Source organism: Micropterus salmoides, unplaced genomic scaffold, assembly GCF_014851395.1.
Source record: "Micropterus salmoides isolate LMB-PRFRI ecotype aquatic unplaced genomic scaffold, ASM1485139v1 Ms_hic_scaffold_7, whole genome shotgun sequence".
Lineage (NCBI taxonomy): Eukaryota > Metazoa > Chordata > Actinopteri > Centrarchiformes > Centrarchidae > Micropterus > Micropterus salmoides.
Window position 1 is genome coordinate 14,166,371 of NW_024044459.1, and position 13,167 is coordinate 14,179,537.

At 40.6% G+C, this 13,167-nt stretch overlaps 1 protein-coding gene across 1 annotated transcript in view; it reads left to right on the top strand.

The window, feature by feature from the left end:
- rtn4r (reticulon 4 receptor) overlaps positions 1–12,947 on the top strand; it is a 44,153-nt gene extending 31,206 nt beyond the window's left edge. Inside the window, exon 2 of the mRNA XM_038704336.1 lies at positions 10,911–12,947. Coding sequence (XP_038560264.1) covers positions 10,911–12,292 — 1,382 coding nt within the window. The 3' untranslated portion in view covers positions 12,293–12,947. The remainder of the gene's footprint in view (positions 1–10,910) is intronic.
- Positions 12,948–13,167: the final 220 nt, after the last annotated feature.

A 13,167-nucleotide genomic window follows, 5' to 3' on the forward strand; every position in this document is an offset into this window, starting at 1 on the left:
CTTGTAAAATGTACGTGTGTGTGTGTGTGTCTGTGTGTGTGTGTTGGCGTGTTGGCGTGTTTTCCGTGACATATGGGCATAGTGTGAATTCTGTCCACTTCAGTGAAGACAAGTTCAGTGATGTTTATGGTTCTTTGAAACCACATTTGTTGGTTAAAACATGTCTTTCTGTGCTTCCCCAGTCTCAGTCAGTCTGAGGTGACTGCAGATGACACATTTGCAGCCAGTCTGCAGTGTCAGCTGGCCAATCCGGCGGATTGCAATACTGCGAAACTGGAGAAGACTAAGGAAGGTTATATGACGCATTAAGGCAGTAAAAAGGGTGTCAATAATGATTTGTCTTGTGAAGCATTCTCAGGCTCATTTTCCCTTCCCCTCACGTCAGGCAGTAGATCTAACTTTATCATTCATTGTATTATCACATGAATGAGAATTCTGCCTACTCAAAATACCATTCTGTGCTGTACAGTACATTTACCTATGCCTAACCTTGAAATGACTAATATGTGTGCTTGCAATTGTTTCTATCCGGGGCACAAGGGCTTTGCAAGGTTAAGTTGAGTGTCCATGTGAAGAACAAAACAGCTGAGGTGCTGGCAATTTAGAAATCCTTTTGGGTTTCCCCTACAGCTACACAGCAACTCCAAACCAACTAAATAGATTACTCACAAAATAACTTTGGTTTAGTCTAGACTGGTCAAAGATTAAGTGCTTGTTTGATGTATTTTTTCCCCGTTTGTAACTCACACACACAACACTTCATCCGGAGCTAGTTTCTCTTTGACAAGCACAACAAGTGCCAGTCTAAGAGGGCTGCTGCTAAACACAGGAATTTTCTAGTAATGAAGCTGTCAGAAAGATGTGGAGTGTTTGCACCAGCACCACTTCCATGCCCAAAAAGCAGAATAGACCATTCTTTGAGAGCCTAACTATGCCTGCAGCAAAGACAGGCTACAATGACACCAAACTAGCATCACACTGTGTAACCACTCATTACAGTATGTTCTGTGTTAAGACCACGTCAATGTGTTTTCTCATCTTCACATACCCAAATATACGAGGCTGCCTGTGGGTGCTGTCACTGCTGTATCTCTCGCTCTCCAGCTGACACTTCACATGAGGAGGTGTTGGCCTTACCTGAAGCGATCATCAAATATTTACTGGTGCTGTTATGCTTTTAGATAATACAGAAGTGATTCATTAGGCCTCTTTTTTTATACCAGTGTAGTGCATTAACTGTGAGAGCTCGCAATCCTCACCTATTTCAAATTGTTGACACAAAAGCCACAAAACTGCAGGAGAGACGAGTGTTGGGAGTGGTGAATCATGTTTTTTAGAATACCTAAAATGTAAGGACCTCATTCAAAATATGATACACCCATTCTTCTCACATTCATAGCTTCAGTCAAATGGGAAAGCACAGACGATACACATACTGCTAGAATCAATAACATTTATTAAATCCAGTGACATCATTGTCTGTTGTTAATGAATATCTATTAAAAAAATGTATAATTCAATTTAAAACACTGATTGCAGTGCAAACAAGAAAAATGCAAACAAATACATGTGGAAAAACAGGTTTCAGGTGCAACTCACTTTACTCTATGACAACATAATACTTTCTGTTTGCCTAACACAAAGCATTTTGGGAACTGTATTGACAAAACCAACATATTCACATGGAAATAGGAGACAAGAAAATCAATAGAAGTGAAAAAGATCCATTAGAAAATAACTTCTACTACATGCATAAACATGTTTAGTACCATTCAGATACCAAACAATGGCATTTCAAAGTAGCCTAACCTTATACTGGAAATACCCATGGCACAACTACATAAGATGTAATGACATACAGGGCAGAGCAATCGCACCTTACAGTCCAGTTGAAGGACTTGGTTGGGATACTTGATTATATGAGTTCCAAGTCTCAACTTGATATAATTTGCTGTGTCCTCCTTTTTGCGTATTTCTTTGCAGGATATGTTTTCACACAAACCCTCTTAGTACTTCAGGAAGATGACCTCTTCTGTTTTAAACAGAAAAATGATGCCTTCTCAAATGTTGTTAACACCTGTGCTAAAGTCTGCCTGAGAGCTAAGCAACACCAAGACACATGGGGCATGTACTGTAGCAGCTACCCTAATTTATTTTCTCTCCAGCCATGTGTAGATAAGATAAAGCCTCATACACTCTGTTAAGCAAAAATGCTTGGCTGCACTATGGGCAGCCCGCACGGCACAAAACCCAAAGTAGGGCATTCAAAATTTCTGCTCCTCTGTGGCTTGAAGAGTGCATCTGGACACCCCCACACACTCATGCTTGGCGGATGCTTGCATTATTTTCAGCTTACATTCCTTGAATTATAATTTTACATGGATTCACATGTGAAAATTGCCCATGTCTGTGAACTGTGGAGGTGGGCACAAAGCTGGATTTGAGCCATTCTGCAAAACCTCACGAGTAGACTTGACTCCCAGCGCCTTCTGTGGAACATTTCACAGTGAGCTGTAGCAACACTGAGGGTGACTTGGTTTACAGCCAACTATACAATAGTTGTGAGGAATGTGCCATTTTTTGCCCCCTAATCCTGTGGTGCTATGCCACCACAGTACAATTAATCCACTGTATTGGCTTTAAAGCAGACCTAACTCTATTTCTGTTCTAGTTATTTTAGCAGCTGAATTGTAGATAGTATATATACACTCAATGGTTTAAAAATTATCCATTCTTTACCTCACCAATTGTACATGTCACTGACTATTTAATAGTCATGGAGTCCTACACAGCTTGTGAAAACCACTGAATAATGTTTTTCTTGTCCCGTGTGAGAAAATTATTCAGGTGACAGTGCTTGAGTAACTCAACCTTGGCTAGTAGACTACAAATTTGTAACTGAAATCCTGCAACACAAACTGTTATGGGTTTTGAAAGACACAGGCATTTAATAGGCAGTAAGGATCTAATAAAGAATGTTTATTGATTTGCAGGAGTAGTGTGGGATCAATTGTTTTTGGAGCTTGACATAGGGTCAGAAAGTCAGAATATCACAACGTCTGCTGCATTGATTTTGATTGCTCTTTTTAAATATCTTTCCTATCCTGTAACGAGACCTCTAAAGTGGCATAAAATGAAAGTACAAGTACTTAAAGATTGTTATTAAGTGTAGTGCTTGAGTGAATTCACTTTATCAAGATAGTTTCCACCTATGTTTATAAAGACAGTTTGTAAATGTTGATCACAACGCAGTCTTGACTGATAGCCAGCAGAGTGAGGGTTTGAGAAGCTGGGAGGTCATTGCATCACTCAAGGGTTGATGGTAATTTGATGGCAGTTGTTGAAAGGGAGAACTCTTCACTTCCACTTTCCCTTCCAATTGTTCACCAGTCAAGCAGGGATTCGATTCGACAGCCCTCTGATTGCAAGCTCATTCTCTCACTGTCAGGACATTGCCAGCGCACTGCTTATTGTTACTGCTGTCACTTCTCAATAGTATGACACGACAACCTATCTGCCTACCTCACTCATGTCGAGCCAGAAGTATTTACTGTATGTGCACTGTTATTGATTTTATTTTTCTCGCAGACGAGACGAAATCTGTATGTGCACAAATGTTCACACACGCATAAAGATCTATGTAGATCCTCTTTTTCCACACTTACACTGTTTCTGGCTCTGTTTTTCCTTCTGCCTGCCGACCTCCGGTTCCCTCAGTTATTCATGAGCCATCTGCTTGGGCAAGTGCTGCGTCAGATGTGTGTCAAACAGGACCTCATCTGTCCCCCCGTTCATCTTCTAATTGTGTCCTCGTCTGCATGCTGAAGCCGCCACTGAGGCCCCAGCAACACTCAATGGTTAGTCAAGGGACTCCAGCTTGACTCTCTGGTCCATCATGTCCAGAATAACCTCTTTAATCTGATGTGTGCATCTTTATTTAAGATCATAGCATCTGGTTCATCAATGTTGTAAGGGCAAGCACAAATCTGTTCTTGTGTGCTTGTCTGTGTGTTGGTTTAGTGAGCGTACGTTATTCTAGGAAGTGGATAGAAGATGAATGATGTCTCCACTGAAATACAGAAATATAGGTGAATTTTTCAATAATGAGCATTAAATGCACTTGTTATTTAAGTCAAAGGTAAATGGTTGTGCACTCTTCAGTACAACCAGAATCCCATCGTAATTGCTAAGACACCAATAGGAAATGAAATTAGACAGCACCAGGGTTGAAAAAGTGAGGAAGTGAAGAAATATTACTTGACCTAGAAGTAAGAATTATTGCATTGAAAACAAGAAAAGTAGCTCTTTTGAATACTATTCTCAACAGTGATAGGGTAAATATGGTAGCAATAAAAGTGCCAAGGTGGTCATCTGATCACAACCTTTTCCATATGGATATTGCCTACCAACCAATTTCTCTGCAATTCAGTGATGCTCTTGAAAGTGAAGACCATTTCTTCTCTATAACAAAACCTTTCCACAGGCTTATGAGGAAAAAGAGGTTCAAAGCAAATTTAAATGGAATATTCTCCTGGTCTGCCATGACAGTCTAACTGTAGGCTGGGTTGTAATTCTTAGTAGTACTTTTGAAAAGGCAGTAGATAGGGAGTAAATCTCTCTATGAGTGAAAGTAGAAGTGATTTTAGAATGTAATCAAAAAAGTTTAAGCAGACAAAAAAGGATACATTTGCAGTTACTTTACATTGAGGACAGCATCACTGAAACCCGATCAGAGCCAAAAGTGAATGCATGGAGTGAATCAGGAAATGTTATCTGAGAAGAAATATTCAGGATTATTTGTCATAAACCAATTATAATTATCAAGGGTGGGCCTCAAAATGATATTCTGGGTGAGCATGATTAAGGGATATTTTTACCAAGCTAACTATACCTGCTTCATGCACAATTTAAAATGATTTAGCATTGCTAGCCAGGTTGAGAACATGCCATATTTGTCTTTTTCATGAAAAATATTAATGAGTACCAGAAGGGAGAGCAGAAGGAAGTAGAACAGTCAGCTATAGATGATACAGAGAGAAAACAGAAATAAACTAATTCAACACATACAAAAACATTACTAGAATAACTGACAATGCCTTAAATGCTTGTCTAGCTAAGGTATGAATACCATACTTGAATTCTGACCGCTAATGTAATGAGTAAAAGAACAGTTTAAAAAACAATGTAAACAGTAGAAACATAGTTATTTTTTAGTGGAGGAATGTAATCTTTACATTTTTTCGTGTTCACTCCTCATAAGAACTTTGTGTATTTGAGTTTGAGTCTATGTTGCAAAAAGTTATTGCCCTTTATTACTCTCACCTCACAAAGTCATTTATAGCAGCCTTGGCTGGGCCAAAACTTCATACAATTGCCATTTCCTGTATAGTCATAGTTATAAATTATTAATTTCAAAGTGATGTAAAAACAATTTATGTATGCATGAATGGATTCACACAGGATATATGACCTTAGAGAGAGGGATCATGACTATATTAAATGTAGGCCCGCCTCTGAGCAACACAATAATGTATGATTTTAGAAAGAGGCCAGGAGGTCCCTCTGGAGAACTACTGTGATTCATCTCTGACAGAGACATCACTTCCACTCCAGGCCAAGGGGATAAGACTGTCATGTTAGCCGTCCCTGCCCAATCCCCATCCCTTCAAAGTAAAGCCACCGTGATGAATCGGAGGCCCTCTGAATGTGCTGTCCCGACGTGCCCTCTGTGTCCATTGCGGCTTTCAGAGCATGAGGAAGGCTTAAAATGCGTGTTGTGTTTTCACAATAAGACAAAGCAGTGCTGAGAGTTTGTTTAGAGCTCCAAACATGCCAGGGACACATGCAAATGAGCGACAAGTCTGGCTAAGTGATGCACTCATACAATAAGTAAACAAAGCTGTCTGTGCCCACTCATACCAGTCCTGTGGGCATGTCTCTGTTTTGCTACTGAATGTAGTGTCCTCTGCTACTACTAGAGAAGTTACACCAGCATTTTTGGACTGAAGTTGCAGTTAGCTGATATTATTTATCTACTCTATCACTGACTACTTTCATACCCCGTTTTTTTCTCACTAAAATCACAATTTTACCTTCATGATCCAAGCAAGAGACACTGTGAGGCCAAGATCCTGTTTTTGTAGAATACAATACCTGCCCAATTTAATGTCCTAATAACCAGTGTCTTTAGCAAAATCAGATTATTTTGGAGAATTTGTTTTGAGACACAATTGAATTAGTCAAGCAAGGAAGCTGTATCACCAAAGTACTAAAATACTGGTTGGCGGCAATTCTTTAAGCTGACATATATGATTTATTGTATTTTATTATTGTATTAATGTATAAGTAAGCACATCGTGAGCAATGTACAATCCAGAGTCAAATTCTTCGTATGTGTACACATACCTGGCAATGAAAGCTGATTCTGATTCTGATTCTGATGTTATCAGGCTTCTATTGTAAATAGAAGTGCTTGTCTTGGAGGAGAGGGTGGGGGTGAGGTACTTTACTCAAAGCTGAAGGGTCTATACTTTCAGTCAGGAAGAAACAAAGAGGCTTGTCTGTTCTTAAAAAGAGGGATGATTGCTAATGTACAATAATATAGCTCTCAGAAGAAAGGCCAGTGTCAGGGTCTGAAACAGGAAGGCAGTGCTTGGAGCCTTGTTTTGACACAGCAGATAGGGGAAGATTAAGTGTTGCATCCAAAGCTGGAAGAAGATGATAAGCAATGGATTTGTTTTTAACTTTCAACCTTGATGCTGTATTGTAAAATATTAAAGTTTGTCTCAACCACTTCTCACTCCCAAGTCACAAATGGGCCATAAATTGGACATTCACACGGGCACTGGTGTTACGTAACATAGTTATTTTTAACTCAAACCATGATGTTTCCCTACACCTAACCAAATTGAAAACATTTCAGAGCAGTAATTGTAGCAGACCTAAATTTATTAGTTATGCATTTTAATAAATTTATGAGAATTGATACCCAATTATGAATTAAAATTCATAAAATCAAAATTTCCTCGTAAAGGGCACCACCGGAGTTGTTATAATCCCAGAGTCTCCGGACCTCTAGGTAGTTTTGAATAATTATATAATTATTACTAGTGATCAGTTAGTTAATAATCGCTCAATTATCTTAAATCAGTCAGTCAGTCTCATATCTAAAGGGTCAATTCTCTTGGCAGGAACTATAAATAGGCAACACACACAGCTCTTGATTATATTACAGTGAATTTATTCTCTAACTAAGGTGATAAAAAGATGGTTGGATACAGGGAACATAAACATTTGCTAAACAATGAGCCTGGAGGTTCGACTGTGGGAAGCATTTGACTCATACGGCATAGAAGAGCTAATGAAAGTAAACTAATGCTATGAGTTAAAATGGACATCTGATCACAGAACGTGTGTTGAGTCTTACTGCTTGTCGACAGCCTGCTTTTGGCCTGTTGCACGGGTCCTACGCTAGCTGCCCGATCCTGGCTTTTTTGCTAGGGATTCTCCAGGGTTCTCCGTGTCTGATTGAAATGCCTCCTCCGTCTGGCAATTCAGCTGTTTGCAGGTTTCCTTCGTTGTAGCTGGCGAGACCACGTGGCTTGGTCTGACCTTGGTGAAGTTGGCTCCACGAAAAAGGCTTAAAATGGAACTTGGTCGTTCCTGAATTAGTCCAGTGTAACTTAACTGACTGATAACTTTAACAAACAAAAGGAATGAAGAAAATAAAACAAACTGAAGGCAGATCGATGTCGCGGCACTTCAGGTGTGTAGCTTCAGGCGAACAAAAGGGCCTGTTTGTTTCGCTGGCCGAGTCTGGGCGTTGCCTGGCGAGGCACGCTGCTCGTGCCGAAACGTCCAGAGGGCCGAGCAGAGTGGAAGAGCCAACAGCAAAGAGAAGAGAGCGCGAGCAGGTCACGTGTCGCTCTTTTGTTGCCTGGGGCGTGGTTCCCCAGGGGGCGTCTCAGGTTTCCCCAGGGACTGCCTTTCTAAACTTAATGTCTAAAGAAAAGAAATCTATTTGCACGTATTATGCACGTATTATAATCAAACCATTAAGCATTTGGTAACAGGAAACAATTGTCACATTATTGGTCAGGATATTTATACATTTAACAGCATTTCCGATGAGGGCATGTAATACTTATTTCGTCCACTTGGGGGAGCTCAGGTTACATGAGGAAAGCTTGGATTAAATCAAAGATCGTCTCTCCTTAGGAACCGGGGAATTTGTTGATTCATCCTTAAATTCAAGCTGGCGATTAAGAGTATAGTAAAACATTCCTTTCTCATCATTTCTAAAGAAATTTTGTAGGAAAGTATTATGAACAAGCATTGATTACATTAGATGAAGGAGTGTCTTGCTGAAAATAAAAACACTGCAAGTAACTTCTTTTCAGCACTAATATCAACAACAGATAGCAACAACAGTTAACATAACTACTCAAATAGAGGCAAACGTATTCAGGCAACTAAAGATTTAATTAACTTAATTAAATGCTTTGAGTCTATGGAGGCTGCAGTCCTCTATCATCCAAAGTTCAGTGTCTGGACCATGTCACACTTGGGTGAGACAGGGGTTTTCCTTTTTGATGTGGTAATAAAACAAAGAATAAGGTCAGTTGCCATGGAAACGTGTGTGGGGGGCCAGTTTTGATAGGCTGTTCAGGGAGATGCCAATGGCTGGTGCGTGTCTCTTTGTCAGTTTAACAGTCAGGCAAGCAACTTTGACCCCTCCCCTTCTTCTCTGGGGAGGAGAAAGGAATTTAGGGTAGCTCCAAATTTATTCAATATAAAATGCACAACTCCACACCGTTGTTCACTACATAATCATGTCGCGTTTCGAAACATTAAACATTAGTTTTATTTTGAAAGTCTAATTGGATGTTGCATATTTTTTGTTGCTAACTTGACCGCAGAGCCCTACACGTCCAAAAAACGACACAAAAAGGGTACCCACGGCGCTACCAAGCAACGCCAAAGGGTCTTGACCAAGTGTCCATTAAAGCAGACAGGAGTGTAGTGATGAAAATGAAAGAGGCACTGTTGACCAATCACTAGTGTAACCACAACATACAAGTCTCTACCGTGGATGTTGAGAGGTCTAGCTGTGAAGTCATGCAGAGGTTATCCGCAAATGTGATTATGAAAGAGTGAAATAGTACCAAGATGTCAGGAAGCCAGATTTATTTTTGTAACATATGGTAATGCGATCAATGTGATGCGGATGTAAAGATGCTGTTAGTGAGCAAAAAATAATTGGGACAAAGTTGATGACATTGTGGGGCTTATGCTGTCATTCAACAGATGCTAACAAAGACAAGACGTGTTATGCCAAGAGCTGAGGAAACCAGGTTTTGACATGCAACGCGTGGGTAGAAATAGCCTGTTAATGAATAGACAGGAGAGGGGGGGGAATGAAGACGGCAGAAGAGATACACGAAGCTTGCTGTGCGATAAAATATTGCTATTGTTAGGCAGTACTGAGGGAAAAGTGCTGCGATGCAGAAAGAGAGGAAAGTCTTGACAGCTTTCCGGTGGCAGTCTGACGGCTGAGCAGGGAGATTGGAAAGAAAGTGCAGCAGAGGGCTGCTGTCAGGCCACACCAGAGCTCCGTTTAACAAGGTCCAGAGATGAGCTGCACCACAACACATTGCAGGGGAATGAGAAGAGGGAGATTGGGGATGGGGGGGAGGGCTGAGTAAGGCTCATGCATTTTTCCAGAGCGTCACTACCTGTCATGCCTGCAAGCCTGGGTTTCCTCACATGTGCATGGGAGCAGAGATTGGAAATCCTCAGTAAAGACAGGAAGAGTAGAGGATTCAGAGATTTGGAGGAGAGTCTGCCATTATATGCTGATACTGCCTGTGACACTTTGACACCATCATCTCTACATAAAGGAATGAGTGAGCCCCAGTGGATACATTTTTACATTTTAGGTGATCATTCACATGTATTAATCCAGCGCATTTCACTTATCATGGCACTGATCTGTATCATGGCAGAGGACAAGCATAAATAATTAATGCTAGCAAATGTGGAATACGCCTTATTTTAAACATGGATGCCTTCAGGGCAAACACATACAAGAATCTTGACAAGCCTTGCTCTGAGTGCTACCACACCTTTTGTATATCTCATCTTCATGCTGCACTTAGAAAAAATGCTTCAGTAATGGCTGTGCAGTGGAAACTCTAGTGGGGCCTCTGTAGCCCTATTTCCACCTTGGCCCCAGGCATCAATCTCTTAGCATGAAAGCTTATCTCCCAGCGTCAGGCTAAATGTCAACCTCAGGAACGCTGAAACACCATTAGTTATGTCCGCCCTATTAGAGCAAGATAATTCCACATAAAAGCCACCCACCCAATTTTAAATGAGTCTGCCTTCACAGGACTCTCTTTAGCTGTTTAGGTCTTCACGTCAGCAGTGGCAGCAGGGAGGAGATGTGTCCCCAGATCCAAATAACATCACTGTTAAAATACATGCTGAATCTTTGTTATGATGAGGATTCCCTATTCTGTAGTAATGTGCTGAATGTTACATTTTATGAAATGAAAATGCTTGGGATTTTGTTGGTTATGTACTTTGATGCTGTGTGCTGTGTCATTGGCTTAAATTGCACAAATTTAATTTTGTACATACAGTGGCATCCTTAATGGTTTAAAACATATATTTTAAGGCATATGAAATGAAAAAATTAAAAAAACAGCTACCCTAACGCTCTATATCAGACTTATTCTCCAATTATGTTTTCTGATGTAGGGTGTTCTTTCAAGTGTTTATGCATATTGCATTCTGACCTGAATGCATCTATTTCAACAGATTTCTCTGACCATATAAGGACTGGGATTTTTAATATTTATATACATTATTTACTAATAAACTGATGTCTTTCTTTTCTGTCTCCATAGGGGGGCGACTCCTGTTTCTGGTGATGTGGCTGAATCTTGTGCCTCAAACTGACAGCTGCCCTGCCAAGTGTGTGTGCTACAGTGAGCCCAGGCCCACTGTGGCCTGCCAACAACAAGGACTGTTTTCCATCCCTACTGAGATCCCCGTGCGGAGCCAGCGGATATTCCTCCAGACCAACAATCTAACGGTGGTGAGGTCCACCAGCTTCAGCTCTTGCCACAATCTTACTGTTCTGTTTCTCTACTCCAACAACATCAGCTACATCGAGGCTGGGGCCTTCTATGGCTTGGAAAAACTGGAGGAACTGGACATTGGAGACAATAGCAACCTCCGCACCATTAGCCCTACAGCCTTTCGGGGCTTAACTAAGCTGCACACCCTCCACCTGCACAGATGTGGCCTGTCAGAGCTCCCTGTTGGGGTTTTCCGAGGAATGTTCTCCTTACAGTACCTTTTCCTGCAGGACAATAACATTCTAACCCTGCATGATGACACTTTTCTGGACCTTGCCAACCTAACCTATCTCTACCTGCACAATAACAAGATCAAGATAGTAACGGACAACATGTTTCGAGGCTTAATCAATCTGGACCGGCTGCTGCTACACCAGAACCGGGTTATCTTTGTCCAACCAAGGGCTTTTAGTGATCTTGGTAAACTGAAATCCCTGTTTTTGTTTTTCAACAATCTTACTGTCTTGACGGGGGAGACCATGGACCCGCTAGTGTCTCTCCAGTATTTGCGTTTAAACGGGAACCAGTGGATCTGTGACTGTCGTGCGAGGACCCTGTGGGACTGGTTCAAACGTTTCAAAGGTTCCAGCTCTGAGTTGGAGTGCAATGTTCCTGAGTTCCTGGCAGGAAAGGACCTGAAACGACTGAAAAGTGAAGACTTGGAGGGGTGTGTAGAAACGCCACAAACCCAGACCAATCTCTTCAGCTCCAAGGCACAGTCTGGGAAATTCCTTTCCACCGAAAATCCTCTCGGGGATACCATTCCCAGGTGTTGCCTTGGAGATAACGACAAGTCCTCCATCCTGTCTGGCAAGAGCCGCCAAATCACTAACAACCCCCTTAAGGAAAAAGAGAACATGTCTAAGACTAAATATAAGGAGCCGGAACGAACGAAAAACGAAACCCAGAACAAGCAGAATGACGGACCACTGGGAACCTTGTCCAACACCCTGGACAAGTCTTTGGAAAATCTAAATCCTGACCTTATAGACAATCTGGAATCATCTACAGCGTCAAACAAAAAGAAAAAGAAGTGTTCCAAAAAACCTAAATCAGACACCCAATGCATCAAAGGCCGGGGTTCTACTTTGCAAGTGCTGCGCTTTCTCTTCATTCCCATGATCTGGATATCTCTAGCCATGTCTTAGGACTCCTGATCTCACTCTGAACACAGGACTCAAGATTGTTGATGCTCATGACAATGACAACAGAAGATGCAGTGACATCTACAATAGACAGTGACTGAAAAGCAAGTCAAGTTGACCCACTGTGGGTGAGGACAAACGATGATGAAGACATTAGAGTACATTTAACAAAATGGATGCCTTTACAGAACACTACAGATCTAATGTATATAATGAATTGGTGCCCAAAATTGTTTGTTCTCTATGTACTTAAGTGTACTGTGTCTAAGCTACACTTTGGAGACTCCTCCCTTTTCCCTCTCAAAAGCTTTTACTGCTTAGACAGACCACTGGAAGACAAAAAAGGACAATTACATGAAATCAGAGCACACACAAAGAATGTTGGGTCCATTTAATGAAGATAAACAATCTCCCCCCATTATTTATTCAAAGTGATGCATTTGTTAAGTAATGTTATGTTTTTTATGTTGATAAAAACAAATGTTTTACCTCCCCTGATTTTAGTTCTATTTTCATGACAGAAAGGGTATTTGGGTAGCATTTACCAAAAGAATGCTGTTGATTTGTTTATAGAGACTGCAATGGAACCATAGATATGCATTTTATTTTACTTGTGTACAAGTATGAATATATTATCAATAAAAGTTCTTATTTCGTAGATCTTTTGATATTGTGTGGTATTTTCCCAGCTTCTTAAATGTGATTATTTGCTGCTTGTCTCTTCAATAAGCATAAAATACTGACATAAAATATATAATCATTGTAAACTCATTGTTAATAGATTTTGAGTAGAGTTGGTTGGACAAAAACAAGCAATTTGAAGACATTAACTTCAGTTATCGTTTTTTTTGTAATATTTTCATACATTCCATTTAGTA